The sequence below is a fragment of the Miniopterus schreibersii genome (genome assembly GCF_964146895.1).
Source record: "Miniopterus schreibersii genome assembly, chromosome: 8".
Taxonomy (NCBI): domain Eukaryota; kingdom Metazoa; phylum Chordata; class Mammalia; order Chiroptera; family Miniopteridae; genus Miniopterus; species Miniopterus schreibersii.
The window spans coordinates 14,277,005-14,299,214 of NC_138109.1; the positions used below are offsets into that span (position 1 = coordinate 14,277,005).

General features: G+C 40.9%; 1 protein-coding gene across 6 annotated transcripts in view; it reads left to right on the forward strand.

The window, feature by feature from the left end:
- Positions 1-519: 519 nt before the first annotated feature.
- The window catches only part of CEP85 (centrosomal protein 85), a 30,155-nt gene continuing 8,464 nt past the window's right edge, over positions 520-22,210 (forward strand). Inside the window, exons 1-9 of one of the 6 annotated variants that reach the window (XM_081144791.1) lie at positions 558-661; positions 4,424-4,500; positions 8,441-8,593; positions 12,744-12,843; positions 13,749-14,443; positions 15,218-15,351; positions 15,744-15,861; positions 17,133-17,318; positions 22,052-22,204. In XM_081144791.1, the coding sequence (XP_081000917.1) occupies positions 13,823-14,443; positions 15,218-15,351; positions 15,744-15,861; positions 17,133-17,318; positions 22,052-22,204 (1,212 nt within the window). In that variant the 5' untranslated portion in view covers positions 558-661; positions 4,424-4,500; positions 8,441-8,593; positions 12,744-12,843; positions 13,749-13,822. Of the gene's footprint in view, positions 662-2,807; positions 2,897-4,423; positions 4,501-8,440; positions 8,594-12,743; positions 12,844-13,198; positions 13,436-13,748; positions 14,444-15,217; positions 15,352-15,743; positions 15,862-17,132; positions 17,319-22,051; positions 22,205-22,210 lie in introns of those variants that run through there. The other 5 variants (XM_081144786.1, XM_081144787.1, XM_081144788.1 and 2 more) reach the window with 5 other exon arrangements.

Here is a 22,210-nt window from a genome sequence, read left to right on the forward strand (position 1 = left end):
GATTCTTAAATATATATCGATGTAAATGAACTTAATTCCTTTTTCTGGGAACTGAATTTGGGTAGGAAGGCGAGACTGATCCTTCAACCTGAGTCCTGGGGACAAATTGCCAGCTGACTCCAAGCCAGCCCAAGCCCTGACCCCAGGCACAGACGAGCCCTAACCCCGACGCGGCAGTAACCCACACCCGAACTACAGCTTCAACTGGGAGCGCAGATTAGGGGTGCGGAATGGGAGGAGGGTGGGGCAGGTTGGATGGGATTTCCCCGAAAGATTTGCTCTGGCGGCCCGCTTCCCGACCTGCACACTCCCAGCAACTTGCTCCAGGCCTCGGTGAGCCCGACTCCGCCCAGAGGCGAGACCCGAGCAAGCTCTGGAGCGGAAGGCTCGCGGGGAGGCGGGGTCATGCGCAGAGAGAGCCTTCTGCTCTCGGAGCCCAGCGCAGCATGCCGGGGCGGGACACGGGCGCGGCCCGACTCCTGATTGGTTGCCAGCGGGCAGAAAGGGGTGGGGCCGGGCGGCGCGCTCTGAGGCGCGCGGCCAGGCGGGCGTGTAACGGCCGTTGGGAGAGCTGAGCGACGGGATCGCTGCCTGTGGCCGACGTGGTGGCCGCAGTTGGTGTCCCTGAGTGAGGCATTTCGTCGCCCGCTTTCTGGCACACGTAAGTCCTCCTCTCCTCGGGGACCTCCGTCGGACTGACAAACCCTACCTCACCTTGGGAAACCTTGGAGGAGCCTCAGACACGCACGACCTACCTACCTCTAGGGGTTGCGGGGTGGGGGGGGGGCGGGGAGACGGCGTGGGAGAGCGAAAGCGCATGCGCATAGCAACTAAGCCGTCCCCCTTAGCCTCTCACTGCTTGGGCTTCTTAATATAATGCTCCACACACGCCCCTTCGGTGTTTATCGCCATGGTTTCTACTCCGTCCTTCACGCCACAGCAGTTGCTGTACCTGTGTAAAGGACAGGCCCTGTCCTGTGCCATTTGGACGGCGGGAGGCAGTGTCCTTTCATACAGCGCACAGTCCCGAGAGAAAGTAGATGCTAAGCGGGTAATTACTCGGTTAGCACCGAGTAGAGTAAGGAAGAGCACAGAATCGAAGGCGTGGATGTAGTGTGAGAGGACAGGGAGCTCTCCCTGAGGAAGTGAAGTTTGAGCTGAGATTTGAAGAAAGAATAGAAAAATCAAAGTTAGGGGACCGACAGCACTTGGGGATATTTGACAACGTCTGGAGATTTTTTGATTATCACAACTCAGGGATTGCTCCTGGCATCCAGTGGGTAGAAGTCAAGGTTGCTGCTAAGCATCCTACATTGTACAGCACTGCCTCCACAACAAGGACTTATCCCACCTAAAATGTCAGTAATACTGAGATTGAGGAACCCTGCTCTAGGCAGGGAGGAGCTGGTGCTTTTAGTGTGTGTTAAAACTTACTTGTTCAATAGAGGGTATTTAATACTTGCTTCATCATATTAAACTGGGAAGGTCAGAGCCCTGTTTGTCTTTTACACCAATATATTTTCAACACATGGCATATAGCTAGGCAAATAGTAGTCAGTAAATTTTGGTTAATGAATTGAATACTGTGTGCTAGGTAGAGAGGAGTGGTGATACTAGATAAGTAAGATAACTATGCCTCATTAGTTGTCCTTAGGCCTTGTCTATTTTATAATGTTTCAGAACTTGTTCTTGTCAAGGCAATTTCTTGGCAAGTTTTGGCTTCCCTTTAGATCTGATTTAATGAATAATCAAGTCCATGAAAACAGTGTGATGGTGTGAGATTCTTAATGTGTCTGTGTCAGCTGTCTGTATATCCCTACAAATCTTCTTCTGTCTTGTGGTTCTCTCAACAGCTGCCAAGTGTGACGTTCCACACTAAGATTAAAATTCTTCAAGGGGAAAAATACTTATAACAGTCAAAATTTAATTTTTGAGTAGCAACTTGGGAAATAGAGCCTGGGTGGTGACCAAGGCCAAAGTAAGTTACATGAGCTATCCCTGCTCCTATCTGCTCTGGAGCTTGCAGATCTGGCTGTGTCTGAGGCAGAAACTTCAATTTATAGTGCCTTAGAACTTACTTTATTTCTCTTTGTGACACACAGAAAGAATACTGATTAGACTCCTGTAACATTAGAGCAGAGTCCTGGCTGTGAAGCCTCTTCCTAGCTATATAACCTTCACCTCTCAATTTTTATTTCTTCATCCAGAAAATGAGGATAATAATTCTAACTACCTCATAGGTTTGATGAGCATTAAACATAAGACATAATTCCTACAGAGTGTTTAGCTCAGTGCTTGATTAAGTACTGAACACATGCAAACTTATTGAATGAATGAATATTTCTGTAGTTTAAAAGGCGTTGAAGGTAGAAGCCATCAATGCTGGTCACTTTTTTTCTGTCTGCCTCCATTCACTCCTACCTTTTTTTTTTAATCCTCACCCGAAGATATTTTTTCCCATTGCTTTTCAGAGAGAGTGGGGGAGAGAGAAACATCAATGTGAGAGAGACACATGGATTGGTTGCCTCTGGGACCAGGGCTGGAGTTGGAACCTGCAACTGAGGTACATGCCCCTGGCTAGAATCAAACCGGGGACCATTCATCAGTTGGTGGACATTTCTACTTTTTGGCTATTATAAATAATGCAGCTATGAGTACTCACGTATAAGATTTTATGTGGGCCTCTGTTTTTATTTCTTTTGAATATATTATATATCTAGGAGTGGAACTGCTGAGTCATAAGGTAACTCTTTGTTTAACTGAAAGTTCTTTTGTCATTCTATTTCAATTTATCTAAATTTGGAAAGGTCTCAGAATCCAGTGGGCCTGTCATTTTGTTCTACTTTAAAGAAGGGGGTGAAGAAAAGGATTTTAATATTGACTGGTATTACTAGAGGTAGGTAATCTAAACTTTTTGTGTCACCATTAACACATTGAATGATACTAGCCATAAATTGAAGCTTTTATTACTGAGCAAAACTTCTCTTACCCAGTATGTGAAGACCTGGGATTTCTGTTGTAAATGCAGTGAGTTAGTGAGGGTTTGGGTAGTTGTTACTAAGAGAAAACTGTAGAGGTCAGTAAAGTACATTAGAGAAATAGTACTATATAGCTTTTTTTTCCCTCCAAAGTTTTAATTTTACCTCTAAGAATTGTTCTTTCAGCAGTTTGTCCCAAACACTTTGCTGACTCTTATGAATTCAAAGTTTCCACATTTATATTTTATCTTTCAGGGACCGTACTGTGCCACTTTTTATTGACATGTATAATTAAAATAACATTAATAAAGCCCTTAATATGTGTCAGGGACTGTTGTAAGTTAATTCTAAATGAATTAGCATGAATTAGGTCCTGTCTTTATCTTCATTTTTATATGAAGGAACTGAAGAACAGAGAGAAATTTAACCTAGTTATACAGCAGATAAATTGCTAAGTCAGGCTTCACACCCAAGCTGTCTGATCAAGAGTCCATACTGTGAGCCCTGGCTGGTGTAGCTCAGTTGGTTGAGTGTCATCCCATGCACCAAAAGGTCGCTGGTTTGATTCCCAGTTGGTCGGGCACATGTCCAGCCTTTGGGCTCGATTCCCGGTAGGGGGTGGACAGAAGGCAATTGATCTATGTTTCTCTCACATCTGTGTTTCTCTCTTTCTCCCTCTTCCTTTTTCCCTCTCTCTTCCTCTCTCAAAAAGCCAATAAAGTAAATAAATAAAATAGTCTTAAAAAAATCCATATTGTGACCCACTCCTCTGTACTGCCTCTCAAGTATTATGCAAATATAAGATATTATTATTTGCTATTATTAGTTACAGTTAATTAAAGCTTTTGCTTACACAGATAGTAATCAGACTTATGCTGAATTCTCAGAACCTACATTAGAGTAAATATAAATGTTTTAAGGAGTGGAGCAATGAGAAGAAAACCTCATGTTCCCAGCTAAGGACTGGGATTCTGCTAATGACCAAGAATTCTATCTTTGTGCATCATGTGACTAACTCTCATTACTGGAAGAATCAGGGAATTTGTTTATGTTAATCATAATTGAAGCCATAATACTTAATTATTGGTTTGGTTATTTAGTTCTTTTTCCACCCCACCCGCCCATCCTGCTCCCATGGCTAAGAAGATCCATGGCAAAGTTTATTAAAAGTATTATTACTTATAATTTTTGCAACAATTGGAGGGGGTTCTAGGACAATGTAGAATCAGTGTTGGTTCTAGGTTTTTCTCTCCTTGCTTTAGAAAGAAAAGTGGGGTGTGGAGTATTGGGAGTTGTTTTGCCTTAAAAAATATCCTTAGGAATAAACATGTGGAAGAATCCTTGAACCCTCTGTGTGATTTTGATCATTTCAGTTGAATGGGAGTAAGTTACAGGGAATTAAAAGACAGTGGAGAGATCTGACTGGTTGCTCCTTCATTCTACAGTTGGCTCAAATAAACTGTGTCAATGGCCATGCAGGAAAAATATCCAAGTGAGAGAAATTCTCATGCCACTTCACCAGGTGAGTAGTCAAAAGTTTTCTGGGTAAATTCTGACCTTTGTTCTGTTATTTCATAACAGAAATTTCCTTTAAAGGGCATACTGAACATGCAAGCATTCACTGAGATGCTGGTATTAAAGGAGTAAAAATAACATGGGGCTATATTGAATAGAAAAAAAGGTCTCTCCAAGAGAACAACTATTTATCTCTGGTCCTATATGGCTTCCAACACGACCACGTGATTGATTGAGAGGGGAGGACACAAAGGATTGGAACAGAATGACTTTGGAACATAGTTCTATTTGAAATCAGAAAAACATGGCATAAATTACTGTGTTCTATGTTGTCTTTGTAGTCCTGTGGGTGGGTCAGTCATCTGCTAGCCCACAGATTGGAATTCTTGAATGCCAACAGTCTCAGTTGTATTGTCACTACTAGAGACTCAGGAATTTATCTCTAGAATGGATTGACAAGATTTTAAAAGCTCAGTAGACTCACTAAAAGGATATATTAAGTATATGTATTAAACATATATAAATACATATACACAATACACATTGGATAGCTGTGGTACATTTAAATAGGAAGTAGCATTTTAGAAATAACTTTAAATTCTCTCGTATTTATGAAGAAAAGGATATAGGGTATCCTTTTTAACTCTGTGTTTTATTTAACTTTAAACTCCCACAGTGCCTTAAAGCAGACATTTTGTAGATACAGTGGTACGTCGGTTTTCAAACATCTCTGTTGACGAACATTTCGATTTACGAACACCATAAACCCGGAAGTAAATGCTGCGGTTTTCGAATACACCTCGGAAGTCGAACACGCCACACAGCTTCCACTGGGGGCAAGATCCTGAGGCCCAGCTGTCAGCTGTGGATCCCTCAGTTTTTGAACGTTTCAGAACTCTTGCGGTCTCCCGGAGTGGATTACATTAGAAAACCGAGGGACCACTGTATTTCTATTCTAGGTGCACTGCCTTGCATGTAGTAGGCACTTTGAAAAGCATTTGCTGAATCAATTTAAGTTTTATTCAGCAAATATATGAATACCTGTTATGTGACATGCACTTTCTTAGGGCTGGATTGTAGAATTTCGTATGATAATTGTGTGTGTAATGCAAGTTTTTGGAATTCCTAACAAAGCTCAGCTACTTTTTTTATGGCTTTGTTTTCAGTAGTCTTTCATTTGATTAATAATGATTTAATGCTACTGATAGGACATGAGACAAAACATAAGAAGATTTCAGCTTTCAAACTTGAATTTTGAAATAAGCATAAGCCTCTATAACTACACCAAAACATACTTTTATTTTAGCAGATATATACTTTTAGAATTGATGTATGGAGTGGGTGCATGGAAAAAGTGGTAGTAGTGAAGGATGGAAGATTAGTAGTAGTAACAGAGTGGTTTCCAGTAGGAGGCCAGGAACATGGTAATACAGGTCCTCAATCAGTTCTATTTTAAAAGACCTGGTAAATTGTACACTAACTAGAGAGAGAACACTATATAGACTCACCAAGAGCTCAAATTTCTTTGTTTCTGGCTAGAATTACAATAATATAGTATAGTTAACACTGGCTAATCTTATGCTGATCAGAAGCTCTGATTATTGGCTATGTCTTTTATTAAAGATTATTATAGCTCTAGCCAATGTGACTTGGTTGGTTGGAACATCGTCCCATACACCAAAAAGTGGAGGGTTTGATTCCAGGTTAGGGCACATGCGCAGGCTGTGTGTTTGATTCCCAGTTGGGGGCGCGTATGGGAGGTAACCAATTGATGTTTCTTTCTCACATCCATGTTTTTTTCTCCCTTACTCTCTCTAAAAAAATCAGTAAAAGACTTTTAACAGATTACTGTGTGCGTATAGATTCTTTCAAATCAGACAGTCCACTCCATTGTGACCCAAAGGATAAAAGGAGTCTTTGGGTAAAATCAGGTTTCCTTCCGTAGAAAACAGAAGTAAGGGTAGCAAAAAGGGAGCAAAAGTAGAGGGAATTAGCTTGGAAGAAGGGAATAATATAATCTGTATTCAAATATTATTGGCTTCCTACTAGATCAGAGAGTCTGTAGAACCATATATTCTGATTTCAACTTAAACTCTGATACTTTAAATGAATAAGTAGCTGCCATTACCTTTTTGTTTGTTTGTTTGCTTACATGGTTCATCAGATACAACTTAGAAGAAGTAGTGGTTTTAAAAAAAATAATCTGAGCCCTGGCCAGGTAGTTCAGCTGGTTAGAGTGCCATCCTGATATACCAAGGTTGCGGTTCCATCCTCTGTTAGGACACATAAAAGAATCAACCAATGAATGCATAACTCAGTGGGACAACAAATCTGTGTTTCTTTCTGTCTCTCAAGTCATTAAATTTTTTTTAAAAAAATAAATAATTTGAATTTAAGTCTTTGCTAGTACATTAGTAAATCAAGTATTTATTGAACACTTCCTACCTACCAGCCCTTGAACAGCAAAATAATAAAGTCAGATAAGTTTTATCAGTCTTGTATCTTACCCACTCAGAAATTTTAGTGGGTTTTGTTTTTTGGGGTTTTTTCTTTTGTTTTTGTTTGTTTTTTGCATTGCTCTCAAAAGCTCTTCAGATTGACTTTTAAAAAAATAATATCTTTATTGATTTCAGAGAGAGGAAGGGAGAGAGAGAGAAACATCGATGATGAGACATTATTGATCAGGCTGCCTCCTGCACGCCCCTACTGGGGATCGAGCCCGCAACCTGGGCATGTGCTCTGACCAGAAATCGAACCGAGACCCGGATCCTAGGTGAATGCTGAACTGCTGAGCCACGCCTGACCGGACAGATTGACTTTTAAGACTTACTTTGATCGGATTCACCCTGCGGTTGAATGAGGGTACTGTGGTTTAGTTAAGCAGTGGTTTTCCTTTTACCCTAGGGAGCATTTGGAAATATACGGGGTATTTTCAAGTTTCACAGCGTTGGTAGGATGGGGTGAGAGCTGCTCCTGGCATTTAGTGGATGGAGACCAGGGATACTAAACCATCCTGCAATGTATGAATTATCTTGCCCAGGATGCTAAAGCACCTGTTGAGAAACCTTGTAAGAGGAAAGAATGTGGGTATTGGGATTAGAACAACCTGGGTTCAAATCTCAGCTCTATCCTCTGTAAAATAGGGGTGTTAATATGATAATACTTTTCGGTAAGTAGGTAGATGAGATCATGTTTGTAAAGTGCTGTGCTTCTAGTTTTCAGAAAATGGTAGCTGCTATTAAATATTATTGTTTTTGTCTTAGTACTCCTAGATTCTTGGTAGGTCTTGGTTCTGTCTTTGAACATTCTCACCTCTCATGCTATTTCCATTTAAAATTAACAAACTCAGCCTGGCCGGGCATGGCTCAGTGGTTGAGCATCAACCTAGGATCCAGGAGAGTCAGGTTCGATTCCCGTTCAGGGCACATGCCCGGGTTGCAGGCTCCATCCCCAGTTGGGGGCATGCAGGAGGCAGCCGATCAATGATGACTCTCTCATCATTGATGTTTCTCTTTCTCTCCCTCCCTCTCTCTGAAGTCAATAAAGATATATTTAAAAATAAATAAATAACAAACTCAGAGTTGCTGAAATAGACGCAGGAGAGAGAAAGGGATGGGGTGCTGCTGTTCATAAGTTTAAGTGATTTTTTAAAAAATATATCTTTATTGATTTCAGAAAGAGAAAGGGAGAGGGAAAGAGAGAGATAGAAACATCAATAATGAGAGAGTCGTTATTGATCCACTGCCTCCTGCACGCCTCCAGCTGGGGATGGAGCCCACAACCCGGCCCGGGGATGTGCCTGGATGGGAGGTTGAACCGCGATCTCCTGAATCCTAGGTCGATGCTCAACCGCTGAGCCATGCCTGGCCAGGCGAAGTGATTTTTTTAAAAACTGTCTTGTGGGGTTATATCAGCTAGTTTAAAGTTAGAAATGCCACTTGTTTCAGGTTCCAATGTGATTCAGAAAAGCAGTTCTCTGGGTTGTGAATGGCAGACTCCAGTTATCTCGGAGGCTTTTCGGAGCCGCTTCAGCCGCTGTTCAAGTGTTGCTGACAGTGGGGACACAGCCATTGGCACATCATGCTCAGACATGGTGGAGGGTAAGTTTGGATTAATGATTTGATTACCGATATGTATTGATATTTTCTGATTGTGTTCCAGGTATATTGTCATTTCCAGAATATTCATAAGTCAGTCCACTCAGGAAGGAGTGTGCTTGATTCTTCTTACTTCATGCTTCTCACAGCTGGTCCCTTCCTCTCAATTTCTTCTTTGTCCTATTCCAAACAACTTCTAATCTTTTCTCAGATCTTTCCCTCTACTGCCATATTAATCTTTCTAAAAGCCTGATTTCATAGTTTCCCTTTTCTGCAATCCTCAATTGTTTCCATTATTTGCAGGATAAAATTCATAAGCCTCAGTTCTGTGATCTGGCCCTGTCCTACCTATTTAAACATAATTCTTACTGTCACCAGGTCTCTTATCTTACTATGCTATAAAAGTGAAGAACATTTTTTGTCTTTATTACCTGAGTCTCTTTAATCTGGGCCCATTTGTGTTGTCCCCACTTCCTCTTGCCCCTCCCAGCTCTGGTGGTGTTATTTAATGGGGTGTCTGACAAGACTTTTCCCATCCGTCCACCCATTACTGATATTCCTCTTTACTACCTTATATGTTTATTGTTTCTGCTCCTTGTTTTTGCACTTAAAATAATAACTGCCCCCAGTACTTTACAAGAGTATTTTGTTTTTTATTTAGATGGTAAGTTCCTAGAGGGCAAAGGACCTAATGATAATAATTACTATTTAGTAAATACTTTGTGGTGGATACTGTACTAAATTTTTTTTTAAATATATCTTTTATTGATTTCAAAGAGAGAGGTAGAAACATCAGTGGTGAGAGAGAGTCATTGATTGGCTGCCTCCTGCACCCCCCCCACTGGGGATCGAGCCCGCAACCCAGGCATGTGCCCTGACCGGGAACCGAACCATGATCTCCTGGATCCTAGGTTGATGCTCAGCCGATGAGCTACGCCTGGCTGGGCTGTACTAAATTTTTAAAATATTTTTTCATTAATGCCTTTAAGAACTCTATGAAATATTTTATTTCGTTTTACAGATGAGAAACTGAATTTCAAAGTGTTTTAAATTAGTTGACTAAAGTCACAAAGCTGGTCACTTTGGTACTTTAACAGATGTGATACCCGCTATAATTAAAAGATAATAAAAAGTGTTGGTGATCAAAAAGATGATAAGTGTTGGTGAGAACGTAGAGAAATTGGGACCTTTATACATTGCTAGTGGGAATGTAAAATGTTACAGCAGCTTTGGAAAGCAATTTGGCAGTTTCTCAAAAGGTTAAACATGGAGTTAGTTACCTTGTGACTCAATAGTTCTACTCCTAGGTATATACCCAAGAGAAATGAAAACATACGTCCACACAAGAACTTGTACGCAAATGTTTATAGTAACATTATTTATAGTAGCCAAAAATGTCTATTAACTGGCAAATGGATAATAAAATGTAATATATCCATACAATAGAAAATTATTTGGCAATAAAAAGAAATGAAGTACTGACACGTGCTACAAAATGGATGAACTTTGAAAATATTTATGCTGAGTGAAAAAAGCCAGACACACATACTTACCTGGCAGGGGAGAGACCATGATCAGGATGGTGGTTTTCCCTGGGCGAAGCTTATTGCATTCCAGATGCGCTGACCCCTGCGATTTCCCGAATGTGGGGAATTGGACTACATAATTTGTGGTACTGGGGGTCTATGTTTATGCTGTCCCTAAAAAAAAAAGAAAAAAGCCAGACACAAAAGACCACTTATTGTATGATTCTATTTACATGAAATGACCAGAATAGGCCAATCAATATAGAGATAGGAAGTAGATCAGTAGTTGCTTCAGGGTAGGGAAGTTAGGGGAAATGAAGCATGACTGTTAAAGGGTAAGCGTTTTCTTTTTGGGGTGATAAAAATATCCTAAAATCGATTGTAGGGACGGTTACACAACTCAGTGAATATGTATTAAAGACCCCTGAATTGAACACTTCCAAGTTGGAGAATTGTATAGTATGTGAATTATATCTCAGTAAAGCTGTTTGTTTTGTGTGTTTTTTAATAGAAATGTCTGGAAAAAATAAAAGAGTAATGAAAAGGAAAAACCCCAAACACATCTACTACTAATACTGACTTCAAATACCTGGCATTTAATTTTAATTTTTTGATAGCTGTATGTATATTGGCCCAATACTCAGTAAATATACAGTAGAGTTAAATCATAGATTTTGAGGTAGACAGGACTTTAAAAATGAAATCCAGTTCTTTTTTGCTGGTGAATAGCAACAGTTCCCTGAGGGATTAAGTAATTAACTTGCCTGATGTCACACACCTGGTTATCAGATTTGGGTCTCCCAACTGTAGTATTTTTTCCATCACTTGTATAATTAAAAGTGTTACTGTCAGTTTAGTTATGACTTGTTAAAGTTTTATTTACCTGTGCAGTTATGGGATCTTTTTTCATTTTAATAAGTCTTTTTAAAAATCAAACAGTAGTCTAGATTCCCCCCCCCCCCCCAATTGAATTGACTAGCTGTATTTATTCAGTCAAATTGTAACACAGATTGTATGTGTGACGGTGTGCTTTTTATTCCTTTGGGAAGCTATACATATTTTCTTTGTAGTGCATTCTTTTTAAATTGTAACCTTGATGTAGTGGCCAAAGCCATTGGTCTAGAAGTTTTTTAAAGAATCCAAGATGTCTTTTCTGCCATGTTTGTTATGTACCATGGTCCTTATCTTAATCTTAATTCTTGCTCATTTTGTTCATGAATCTGGCTTGGTTTATTTGGAGTGCAGTTGACAAGAACCCTTATGACTGCTATGAAATATAGTTCATTGATGCATCTGTAAATTGAACAGGCTTGGTTTTGATTCCATTCTCCACTAAGGTGTTTTACCTTGAACATTCACAAGCGACAGGATAGAGGTGGATATTGGAGAGCTCAGAAAGCTTTCAGCTCTTTGCTAAAGATTGAAATAGTCACTGGCTTAGTTCAGACAAAGTGATCAAGGTTTAGCAATAGCTAAATCTACCCCTTACCAAGAAAGGAGGGTTGCTAAAAAGAATGAGTTGTGGGTTGGTTGGTTTTTTTTTTTTTGGGGGGGGGGGATGTGGTTGAGGAAAAGAGAGATTTAGAAATATATCCTTAAAGTGACAAAATCCCAATGATTTTGGGAACTGTAGACTTCTCTAAATAAAAATAACATACCCCATACACTAAGTTTTGAAAGCCTTTGAAAATTGTGCAAGATAGTGACCCCTTTGAAAATAAGTGTTGCTATTTTGTTTCAAAATGTTCTGAACCACAAACCAGACTTAAGGTGTAACTTGACTTTTACAGCAGTTTGTCAGAATTGGGCAATTTCCTTAATATAAATAAACAAACCCAATAGACAAGTGACAAATGCTGACAAAGGTTTCACTTTCTTCTATCATCCATAGGTGGTCTACACTCACTAGAAAATTTTTAAAAACTATATTCTCCTGGGTCAGTTGGTACCTTTTTGGCTTTGGTTTTAGCATTACTGCTTTGGGTGTTATGGGCTCAAAACTGAATGTGGTGAGTCTTGAGAGAGAGTGGTGCTGTGTATGGAGAATGGAAGGAGTGTTACTAACTTCAATATAGTAGCAGCCCCTCGTATGCCACAATCTCACTGTCTTTTGTTCCAAAATTATATTTTGGGAGCAGGGACTATTGGAGAGAGTGGATACTGGTGCTTTTATGGAGGATTTTAAGTAGAGAGCTTATTAGTCTTGGAAGTCTTCATCATCACCAGTCTACCTGTTGACTAGTCCTATATTTAAGTTGTGGGACATCAAAAACATCTGTTGACTCTGAAATGTCTTTCTTTCTTGGTCCTGAGAGGCAGATGCGTATTACCAGAAATTACTGGTTTTTTGTTTTGTTTGCTTGTTTTTAGTATGGCTTTTTATATATCCCCCAAATCATCTGAGTATAGGGAATTAGATACTCTGCATACATTATAAGGGATAATTTGGTTTGCCTGAGTTTTTAAAGAGCTGCTTACAAACTCATAGGAGAAGATGGTAGCTCATCTATACTCTATAATTCTAGGAAGGGGTTATAGTATCTGTTCTCATTACCTGAGTGTGTTCTTTGTTGGTTGATGGAAAGAAAAAACAGAAACAGATTGGTAATCCATTCTTTTTATGGTAGGTGTGCTTGGTTTGGAAAAGAATATTGGACATAATTAAAAAGGGAAGACATTTATATTCCTTGTTCCTTTACTCAATTTTCTGCCTGTTGAAGATAACAGGTATGTTTTCTTGTTTGCTTGCAGCTCACTACCCTGGCATGTTAGTTCTATAACCTTGTCTTCTTCAGAGTACCACTTGAAAGTTGGAAATACGTAGAAATGTGAACCTTCCGCGGCAGGGTTAGTAAGAGAGTTGTCTCCCAAGATTAGGTAGGAGCTAAAAGAAATGTAAGTCCAGTCTGAAGGAAAAGGGGAAAAATTCCCAGTTGGATACAAACAAAGGGGTAACTGAAAGGCAAAATATAAAATAGAAGATTTCAGTGTGTACCCACTTGAGAGTGCTCACTGTGCTAGAGTGAAACCTGAGAGTTACTAAGAATAACTTCACATATCCAGGCAGTCGCTTCTGGTGTGTGGGAGAGAGAACAGAGTCCTGATTCAGATGCTGTACTCCCTGCCTTGGATATAGAGCAGCACTATCCGGTTTGCCTTATTCTTCAGATAGTTTAGACTCATTTCTCACCTTCACTGGGGAGCTTTCGGAGGTCACAGAGGATTCTTGCAGACCTTGGAAAGGATATTTTTTTAGATTGGATTATAGCTTAGAGGTACCCAGCTTCCAGAAGAGTAGGACCTAGTCCATTTCCCTTAAGTAAGTGATTTTTTTTTTTTTTTAAAGTTCAGTTTTCAGCTTTGTTTGTTGACTGGCAAGATGTTTTACTAAAATACAAGGGATAGAGTGTAAGTTGAAAGTAAAGCCAGTGTTGCTTTTTGTTGTGAAAGGCATTTGAGACCCTAGAACACACATCTCCCAATTAGACTGTCGTGTCTTTCTGCCTGCTGTTTGTGATATTTATGCCCTTTTTCCCTGGCCTAGGATAGGCAGAGAACATCTGACATAGCACCTCAACTCAAAAAAGCTTGCTATTTCAATTTTGACTTACGGAAGACTATTCTCTCCACAGATTTTTGCAGCTCAAGTAGTGGTCCTTCTTTCCAGCCCATCAAAAGCCACGTAACCATTCCAACAGCCCATGTGATGCCTTCTACTTTGGGGACCTCTCCTGCCAAGCCAAATTCTACACCTGCTGGACCCTCTTCCTCCAAAATCTCTTTGTCAGGGTTGACTGAAAGTGTGGGGATGACAAGAAATGGAGACCTTGGTGCAATGAAACGTTCTCCAGGCCTATCTAGGGATTTCATGTATCATTGTGGTGCTGCTGGAGAGAATGGAATTGAGCAGCCTTGGTTTCCAGCAGTGGGCCATGAAAGAGAAGAAGAGATGAGGAAGTTTGATATTCCCAGTGTGGAATCTACCCTCAATCAGTCAGCAATGGTGGAGACACTTTATTCAGATCCTCGCTATAGAGTCCACTTCCACAACCTAAGAACTGACCCAAACAAGGAGTTATACAAAGGGTTGCCGGAGACCAAGAAGGCACCAGGCAGTGGGATGGTATGTGAGCGGAATGGACTACACCCTAGCAGCAATGGGTTGCTCCCTTTGGGAATCCAGCCTGCTCCTGGACTCTCCAAGCCTCTACCCTCTCAGGTGTGGCAGCCAAATTCTGACCCTTGGAATCCCCGTGAGCGATCTTGTGAGCTCAGCACTTGTCGGCAACATCTGGAGTTGATTCGTTTACAGATGGAGCAAATGCAGGTAGAGACCCTTCTTTCCTTGTATTTCACAGGTTCTTTGCAGATCTTTGAACTGTATAGGTTTTATCCTGTAAGTTTTGACTCTAAAGAAAACATTTGTAAAAAGAGGGAAGATGTTTATAGAAAGGAAATGGAGGCTTGTGAATCCCCTTGAATCTATTGATGGTCTAATCAAACACCAGATAGGTTCTCCAAAGTAGAGGGTTAGAAAGGAAGACCCTCAAAAGTCACTAGGCTAGGTACTTTTACATTCAGAATCTTATTTAATCCTTATAGCACCCCGATGAGGTATATGTAGAAATTTACCAGGTTCTTAGAATAAGTAATCTGTCCAGGGTCACAAAGCTGGTTAAGTGGCAGAGCTAGGTTTAAAAACTGTCCTTGAAACCCTGTGCTTTTTCCACTATACCAGTTTTGTGTTTTTAAAAAAAGTTATTGTGCTGCGTAAGGCTGGGAAGGAAAGAAGCTGGACATACTCTGTTTTCCTGGTTGTTGAGGACATCTTCGCTCTTGGTTTGCCTCTGTTGCCAGATAATGAAAGATAACTGACCTTTTCTTAGAAACTAGAGCCTTTCTGAGCTGTGTTCAGTTGGCAGAAGTCTCCCTGGCAGGTTCTTTCCAGTCATGCATCAGAGTTAAAATTATTTCATAAACACTGGGCCTTCTTAGTCTGAGCCAAGTGAGCCTTGACTGCAGACCCAGCCTGGTACTGCTCAGGTATTTTCAGGTGCCTTTGGATCAAGATCAAGCTCCTTTGGATCTGCTTGTCTTTCAGCTTCAGAATGGAGCCACCTGCCACCATCCTGCTGCTTTTGCTCCTTCACTGCCCATGTTAGAACCAGCACAGTGGCTCAGCATCTTAAACAGTAATGAACACCTTCTGAAGGAAAAGGAGCTCCTCATTGACAAGTAAGAGAGCAGAGGGTACCATAGGGCCAGCTTCTGTTTTCCCAGCCCCCACCGAGGACAGATAATGAAGTCTCTGTGTAGGCTTACTCCTTGCCTCATGGTAGAGCTAGGTTGATAAGCAGCCTAGTCCTATAACTGATTAATGTGATAAACCAGTTGTGTATCTGCAGGGGCTGTGGGAAGTGCCTAAAGGGGGCAGCCAGTCCTTTGCAGCTAATCTTTCCCCATTTCCCCTCAGCTTTCTCATTTGTTCCTCCAGCAAAACAGTACTGTCCATTATCCAAGGTGCTTACTTATATAGTATGGATTGTACCCATCTAGGAAAGTGGGGGCTTATGTTTGCAAGTAGGTTAGTATCAGAACCCTGGACCCCATTCTACTGGCTTTTGCAGGCAGAGGAAACACATCTCTCAGCTGGAGCAGAAAGTGCGAGAGAGTGAACTACAAGTCCACAGTGCACTTTTGGGCCGCCCTGCCCCCTTTGGGGATGTCTGCTTGCTGAGGCTACAGGTAAGCATTGGCAGCTGGTTTGGCATTGCACTTGTCATAATTCAGTATCTTTGTTATGCTTGGCACTGTTAGGTATCTAGGAGATAGAAAAGAAACCCAGTGATGTAAGGTGTCCCTGCCCTCAAAGAGTAAGCGTACTAATTATAAAGCATCCTTTGTCCTTACCATGTGGGGGCAGAAAAGGCTTGAGGGTAGACTCAGGTGGAAGTCCAGATACTTTGGTGTCAGGACATACTTGGGAGAAAGGAGAGGCAGAGCAAGGTACATTGTAAGGTCCTTGTGTTGGGTAATGTTCTGAGAAGTCTACCAACCTTGGCCAAATGGAAGAAGAGGCAGATGTAATAGGGTATTTAGAGCCATTTTAATTTTTATATTTTATGTCTAGGAGCAACTGAGGGAACTCATATTCTCACTGAGGTCAGTGACTCTAGAAGAAGCCTGCTTTGTTGACCAAGCTTTTCTGCAATTTGGGCTTTTGAGTAATGGGTATAGACAGATTATAGTACTGGTTTTGCCATCTAGTGGGCCTGTTAAGACTGTTCTATCTTACAGAATCAGATTGTTAGAGCAAGAAGGACCCTTAGATAAAATCTAGTTCAGTTCCCTAATTTACTAATGAAAAAAATTGAGGCCCAAGAAAGAGGAAGAACTTCCCTAAGATCCTGTAGAGAAAGAGTGAAGAAGAACCAGGCCTTCAGCTCTTGAGCCCAGGTCCTCTGATGTCTTGTCTTGTGTTCCTTCCTTTATATTATAACTCCTCAGGTACTGCTTTAAGGCAGTGGTTCTGAAATGTGAGTGTGCATCAGAATCACCTGGAGGGCTTTTGTGTTTGTTTGTTTTTGTTGTTGTTCTTGATCTTTAGAGAGAGAGGAAAGGAAAGGGAGAAAAAGAAACATTGATGTGAGCACGATACATAGATTGGCTGCCTCCTGTATGCTTCCTATCAAGGACCGAGCCCACAACCCGGGCATGTGCCCTGACCAGGAATCGAACCCCGATCTCCTGGATCGCAGGTCAACGCTCAACCGCTGAGCCACGCCCGGCTGGGCCTGGAGGGCTTTTTAAATCAGATTGTTGAGACCCAACCCCAGAGTTTCTGATTCAGTGGGGCTGGGAATTGGGCTCAAGAATTTGTTAGTCCTAGGAACATATTTTGAGAAACACTGCTTGAAATTTTCAGAGAGGATATTTGACCACAAAGTCTGGTGGGATAAGTAAGGTACATGGGACTGTAAGAGTAAGGAATAGATATATTGAGACTCTTTCTGCAGGAATTACAACGAGAGAACACTTTCTTACGTGCACAATTTGCACAGAAGACAGAAGCCTTGAACAAAGAAAAGATTGAGCTTGAAAGGAAACTTGCTGCTTCAGAAGTTGAAGTCCAGCTCATCAGAGAGTCACTCAAAGTGGCACTGCAGAAGCATTCAGAGGAGGGGAAGAAACAGGAAGAAAGGGTGAGCTAAAGAGCTAATTGCTCTCTAATTCACAAAGGAGTTGACAGCCCTCTTGCTAAACTCTAAGCTTTTCTGGCCCCCATTCTTGGAACCAGGAGGAGCTAGTTGGGTCAGACCCTACATTGACTTCTCATGCAGGACTGGTCTCCTAGAAATGGAGTTCCATCTTTCTGTTTCATCTCCACAAAACTACCACAGTATAAAACCCTCACTGCCCCAGGTTGTGGTGGGCCACCAGCTGGCCTGGGTAGAAAACCAGCCTGAGCAGTCATACCAGATGGTGCTGTTGCAAGATGTTTAAATACCTGTGGTAGATGTACACAATTCCGCCTGGTTTCTCCTCTACCTAAAAAGGAGAGAAGAATTCCATGTGTGTAGCCAGCTTGAGAGTTTTTTAAGTGCTCTTAGAATTGCCTTTGGGTGAGCTTGGTAATCATAGAAGGAGCTAACTTAAAATCTTTTGGTTCTGTTCACAGCTTGCTCTAATGCAGATGTTCTTTGGGGGCCAGTTTAGTAATGTTTAATTCTGGACCACTTGCATCAAAATCAATAGAGCAGTGCTTCTTAAACTTTAAACTTTAATGTGTTTAAGAGTCACTTGGAGTTAGAGTAGGTTTAGAGTTGAGTCACGTATAGGGTTAGTTTTAGGGCGAAGTATAGGTTTGGGTTTCAAGTAAGGCTTAGGGTTGAGATTAGGTATAGAGTTAGGGTTAGTTTGGGCTAGGTTTAGGGTTATGATTGAGGTTAGGTATAGGGTTAAGTTACTGTTAAGATTAGGGTAAGATTTAGGATGAAGGTTAGGTGTAGAGTTGAGGTTAGGTACAGGGATAGGGTTAGGGTTAAGGTTGGGTTTCAGTTTGAGTTTAGATGGAAGTTAGTGTTAGGATTAGGTTTAGGATTGAGGTTAGTTATATTGGTAGGGTTAGTGTTAGAGTTAGCTTAAGAATAAGGTTAAAATATAAGGTTAGGGTTATAGAGAGGGTTAAATATAATATCAGTAGGGTTAAAGTTAGGTGCGAAAGTGAGTATTGGGTTAGGGTTGAGGTTAGGTATAGCATTAGGTTTTGAGTTAGCATTACGGTTGAGTTTGGTATAGGGTTAAGGGTATAGGGTTATAGTTACAGTATTAGGGTTAAGGTTAGGTATAGGAATAGGGTCAGGGTTAGGGTTGAGGATAGTATAGGGTTATGTTTCTGGTTAAAGTTAGTGGTAGAGAGTTGAGTTAGGTCTATGATTAGTGTTAGGGTTAGTGTTGAGGATAGGTATAGGTTTGGATTAGGATTTTGGTTAGGGTTAAGATTATGTATATTAGTATTAGGGTTAGGGTTAGGGTGAAGTTTAGGTATGGCATTACTGTTAGGATTAGGTTTAAGGTCAGGGTTAGGGTTAGTGTGAGGTTAGGCATGTTAGATTTTGTGTTTTAGGGTTAGGGTTGAGGTTAGGTATAGTGTTAGGGTTGGGGTTAGAGTTAGGGATAGGGTTAAGTTTTGGTGGGTTAGTTTTAGGGTTAGTTTGGTGGGTGAGTTCTGGTGGGTTAGTTTTAGGATGAGTTTAGGCATAAGGTTAGAATTTCACTTAGTGGTAGAAGTTAGATTAGTGTTTGGGTCAGGGTTTAGTATTAGGTTTATCAAGAGGGTTAGGTATAATTTAGTGTTAGAGTTAGGATTAGGTTGAGCTTAGGTATGTGACTAGGGTTAGATTTAAGATTAAGATTAGATTTAGAGTTTTGGTTAGGAAAAATAAAAAAGAATTTCTTGGAGATCTTGTTAAAAATACAGATCCAGTTTCAGTAGTTCTGGGAGGGGAGAGGGCCTGAGAGCCTGCATTTCTAGCAAACTCCCAGGTGATGTTGATGCCACTAGTACAGCAAGGATTTAGAGGCTTTTTAAAAAAGAAATTTGAATCTAAATAATACATGTATCTAAGGTAAATAAATACCAATATGTTGATAATAAAAGTTAGTAATTCTGTGCCCAGCCCACTTCACAAAGGTATTCATCCTCAGCTCTTCTCTTTCTCCTGCTATATACCTCTGTATTTCTGAATAGTGTTCTGGTCTTGTTTTTCACTGTTTTTGTTTCATGGATGCAATTATCTTATTTCTCTGACTATATTGATTATACCTTTTGGGATATCTGCATCTGCTTATAGTGTTGTTTCTTATTTCCTTTGGGTGCTTTTTATTTTGTTTTGGTGTCTTTTATGTTAGAGTCTTGGTGATCCTTGAATAAATGGATACTCATATTTAAGAAGGAAGTATTTAAAAGCTGGATGGAAGCTCTGGGTTCATGGTAGTTGCCTGGTGGACTTTACTGTAGTATGATCAGACTTAAAACTGTCACCTCACTTGGGAACCCTCAAATATCAGTATCTGAAGGTCTTATCTTTCTCTAGAAAAAGAATCTTCAGCTTTTTCCATGGTGGGACGGCTGTGAGCGGGAATGCTTTTAGCCTTTAGGTTCTTTACACTGAGAATAAGATTAGGTTTAGAATCCCACAGTTCTGTACATTGATTTTTACTTGTACTTATTTTCAACCCAGAGCTTCACTCTTACTCTGCTGTGACTGATATCCCTGAGTTTGGAATCTCTCGTTTGATTTCTCCAGAGACTTAAATCTCCAGTCTCCTGTTGGGGAAACCTAGGGTGAGGATGGTATCCAGTTAACCTGTACATAGACTTACAATAAATCCCCCTATTTTTCAGGTCTTTGGCTGATAACCTGCCTCAAGAGTACCTGGTGCCTTCAGTACAGAGGCTCTTGAGGGTTGTGAAGGGCACATTGTTTTTCAAAGTTTAACTTCCACTGCAGCTTATAACTCCTTTGCTCCAAGTCATTTATCCCTCTATCCACTTTCCTCTTCTGAAAACACATTGAAGTCTCTCATATACTTTGTCTCCTCCTCTGTTGACTTTTTAAAATATATATATTTTTTATTGATTTTTGAGAGAGAGAGGAAGGGAGAGGGAGAGACATTGACTGAGAGAGAAACACATGAGAGAAAAACATTGCTCCCACACTTGCTCTGCTGCCTCCTGCACACCCTCTACTGGGAATCAAGCCACAATCCACCCCTGTGCTCTGACTGGGAATCAAAAGGCGACCTTTTGGTGCATGGGACGATGCTCAACCAGCTGAGCCACTCTCACCAGGGCCTCTGTTGGCTTTTTAAAGTTAATACTTTATTTTCTTCCTGTCATTTTAGAAATGTTTTGGAAAGAAGAAAAGATAAACATCTGTGTTCAGTCCATCATTCTTTCAATTCAGAGTTGGTTATCAGCATTTTTAAAAGCTTCCCAGGTTATTCTGATACATATTAAAATGTGAGAATCACTGGTTCTGAGCTTAAAGAGTATAGATTGTACCTCGGTAAAGCTTTTTGCTGATCTTCAGGGATCTCTCTTAGTACTGTCTTATCTTTGGATTAAATTAGGCCTGTGCCGCCTCTTTGGCATCAGTAGATCTGCCTTACTTTTCTCTGCTTTCTTTTCCTTTTTCATAAGTCAAAGAAAAAGCCATAATAGTGGAGAAAAAAGTCTCCATGTAACAAATCTTGATTGAGTGCCTGCTTTATGCCAACCATCGTGCTATGTGTTGGGGATATAATGAGAAAAATGGACACAGCCCTACCTGTCAAGGAGTTTACAGTAGTCTCATTAACCCAGATGACTGCTTAGCTTTATATCATGTATGGTGTTTAGGAAAGAATGCATTGACTATTAACCAGAACAGACCAGACTAGTTGTATGTCTATAAGGAAATTGTATATACTTCTGCAGTTCAGTTCTGATGCAGACCACCCAGAGTTAGCATCAGACTCCACAGGTTTAAGGGCAGAGTCCCCAAAAAGATTGCACTGAATTTCACTTGATCTTAGCCAAAAGGTCGAGAATCGATGAGACTGCGCTTATTTCAGATGCCAACTGCAAGTTCTGGGTTCCCCACGCCACTCATTCTTCTTACCAACTGTCTATAAATCCAGGGGTTCCTATGAACCTTTCAGGTTCAGTAATTCACCAGAACAACTCAGAACTCAAGAAAGTGGTATATTTAGGATTACAGTTTTACCATAAAGAATACAAATCAGGACCAGCCAAATAACACACACAGGGCAAGGTCTGGGAAGGTCCTGAAAGCAGGGTTTCTGTGCATTCTCCCCGTGAAATCTCAGGGCATGTCCCCCTACTAGCACATCCTTGTGTTCATCAACCAGGAAGCTCCACTGAGCCTCAGTGTCCAGAGTTTTTATTGGGGTTTTGTTATGTAGGCACTATTGAACTCAATCTCCTACTCTCTTGCCTTCCTCACAGGAAGTTGGACTCAACTCCATTGGTCTTTCTGATGACCAGCCCCCATTCTGAGTTATCTCATTAGCACTGGCCCACTCTGAATAACAAAGGCACTCCTATTATTTGGGGAATTCTAAGAGTAGAAGTTACCTCCCGGGAACCTGGGACAAAGACCAGACAGATTTTTCATTATGCATGAGTGCTTGGACATTTTTGAAAACTGTCCAGGGCACCCTTCTTCCTTGATTGGAAAGTTCAGGTGTGTTAACTCTGCAGTTTATGCCCTAATCTCAAAAGGCAAAATTTGATCAGCTTCCTGCCTTCATTGCAGTAGAAAAACATTTACAGCCCCAGGGACAGAGACAATGGTAAGTTCAAAAAAAGTTTATGTTCAGGGTTCTAGAGGCGTCAATGGAGACAGATTCTTGACATTTCTTTCCCCAGGTCAAGGGTCGTGATAAACATATCAATAATTTGAAAAAGAAATGTCAGAAGGAATCAGAGCAGAACCGGGAGAAGCAGCAACGTATTGAGACCTTGGAACGCTACCTGGCTGACCTGCCCACCCTGGAAGACCATCAGAAGCAGAGTCAGCAGGTAGCA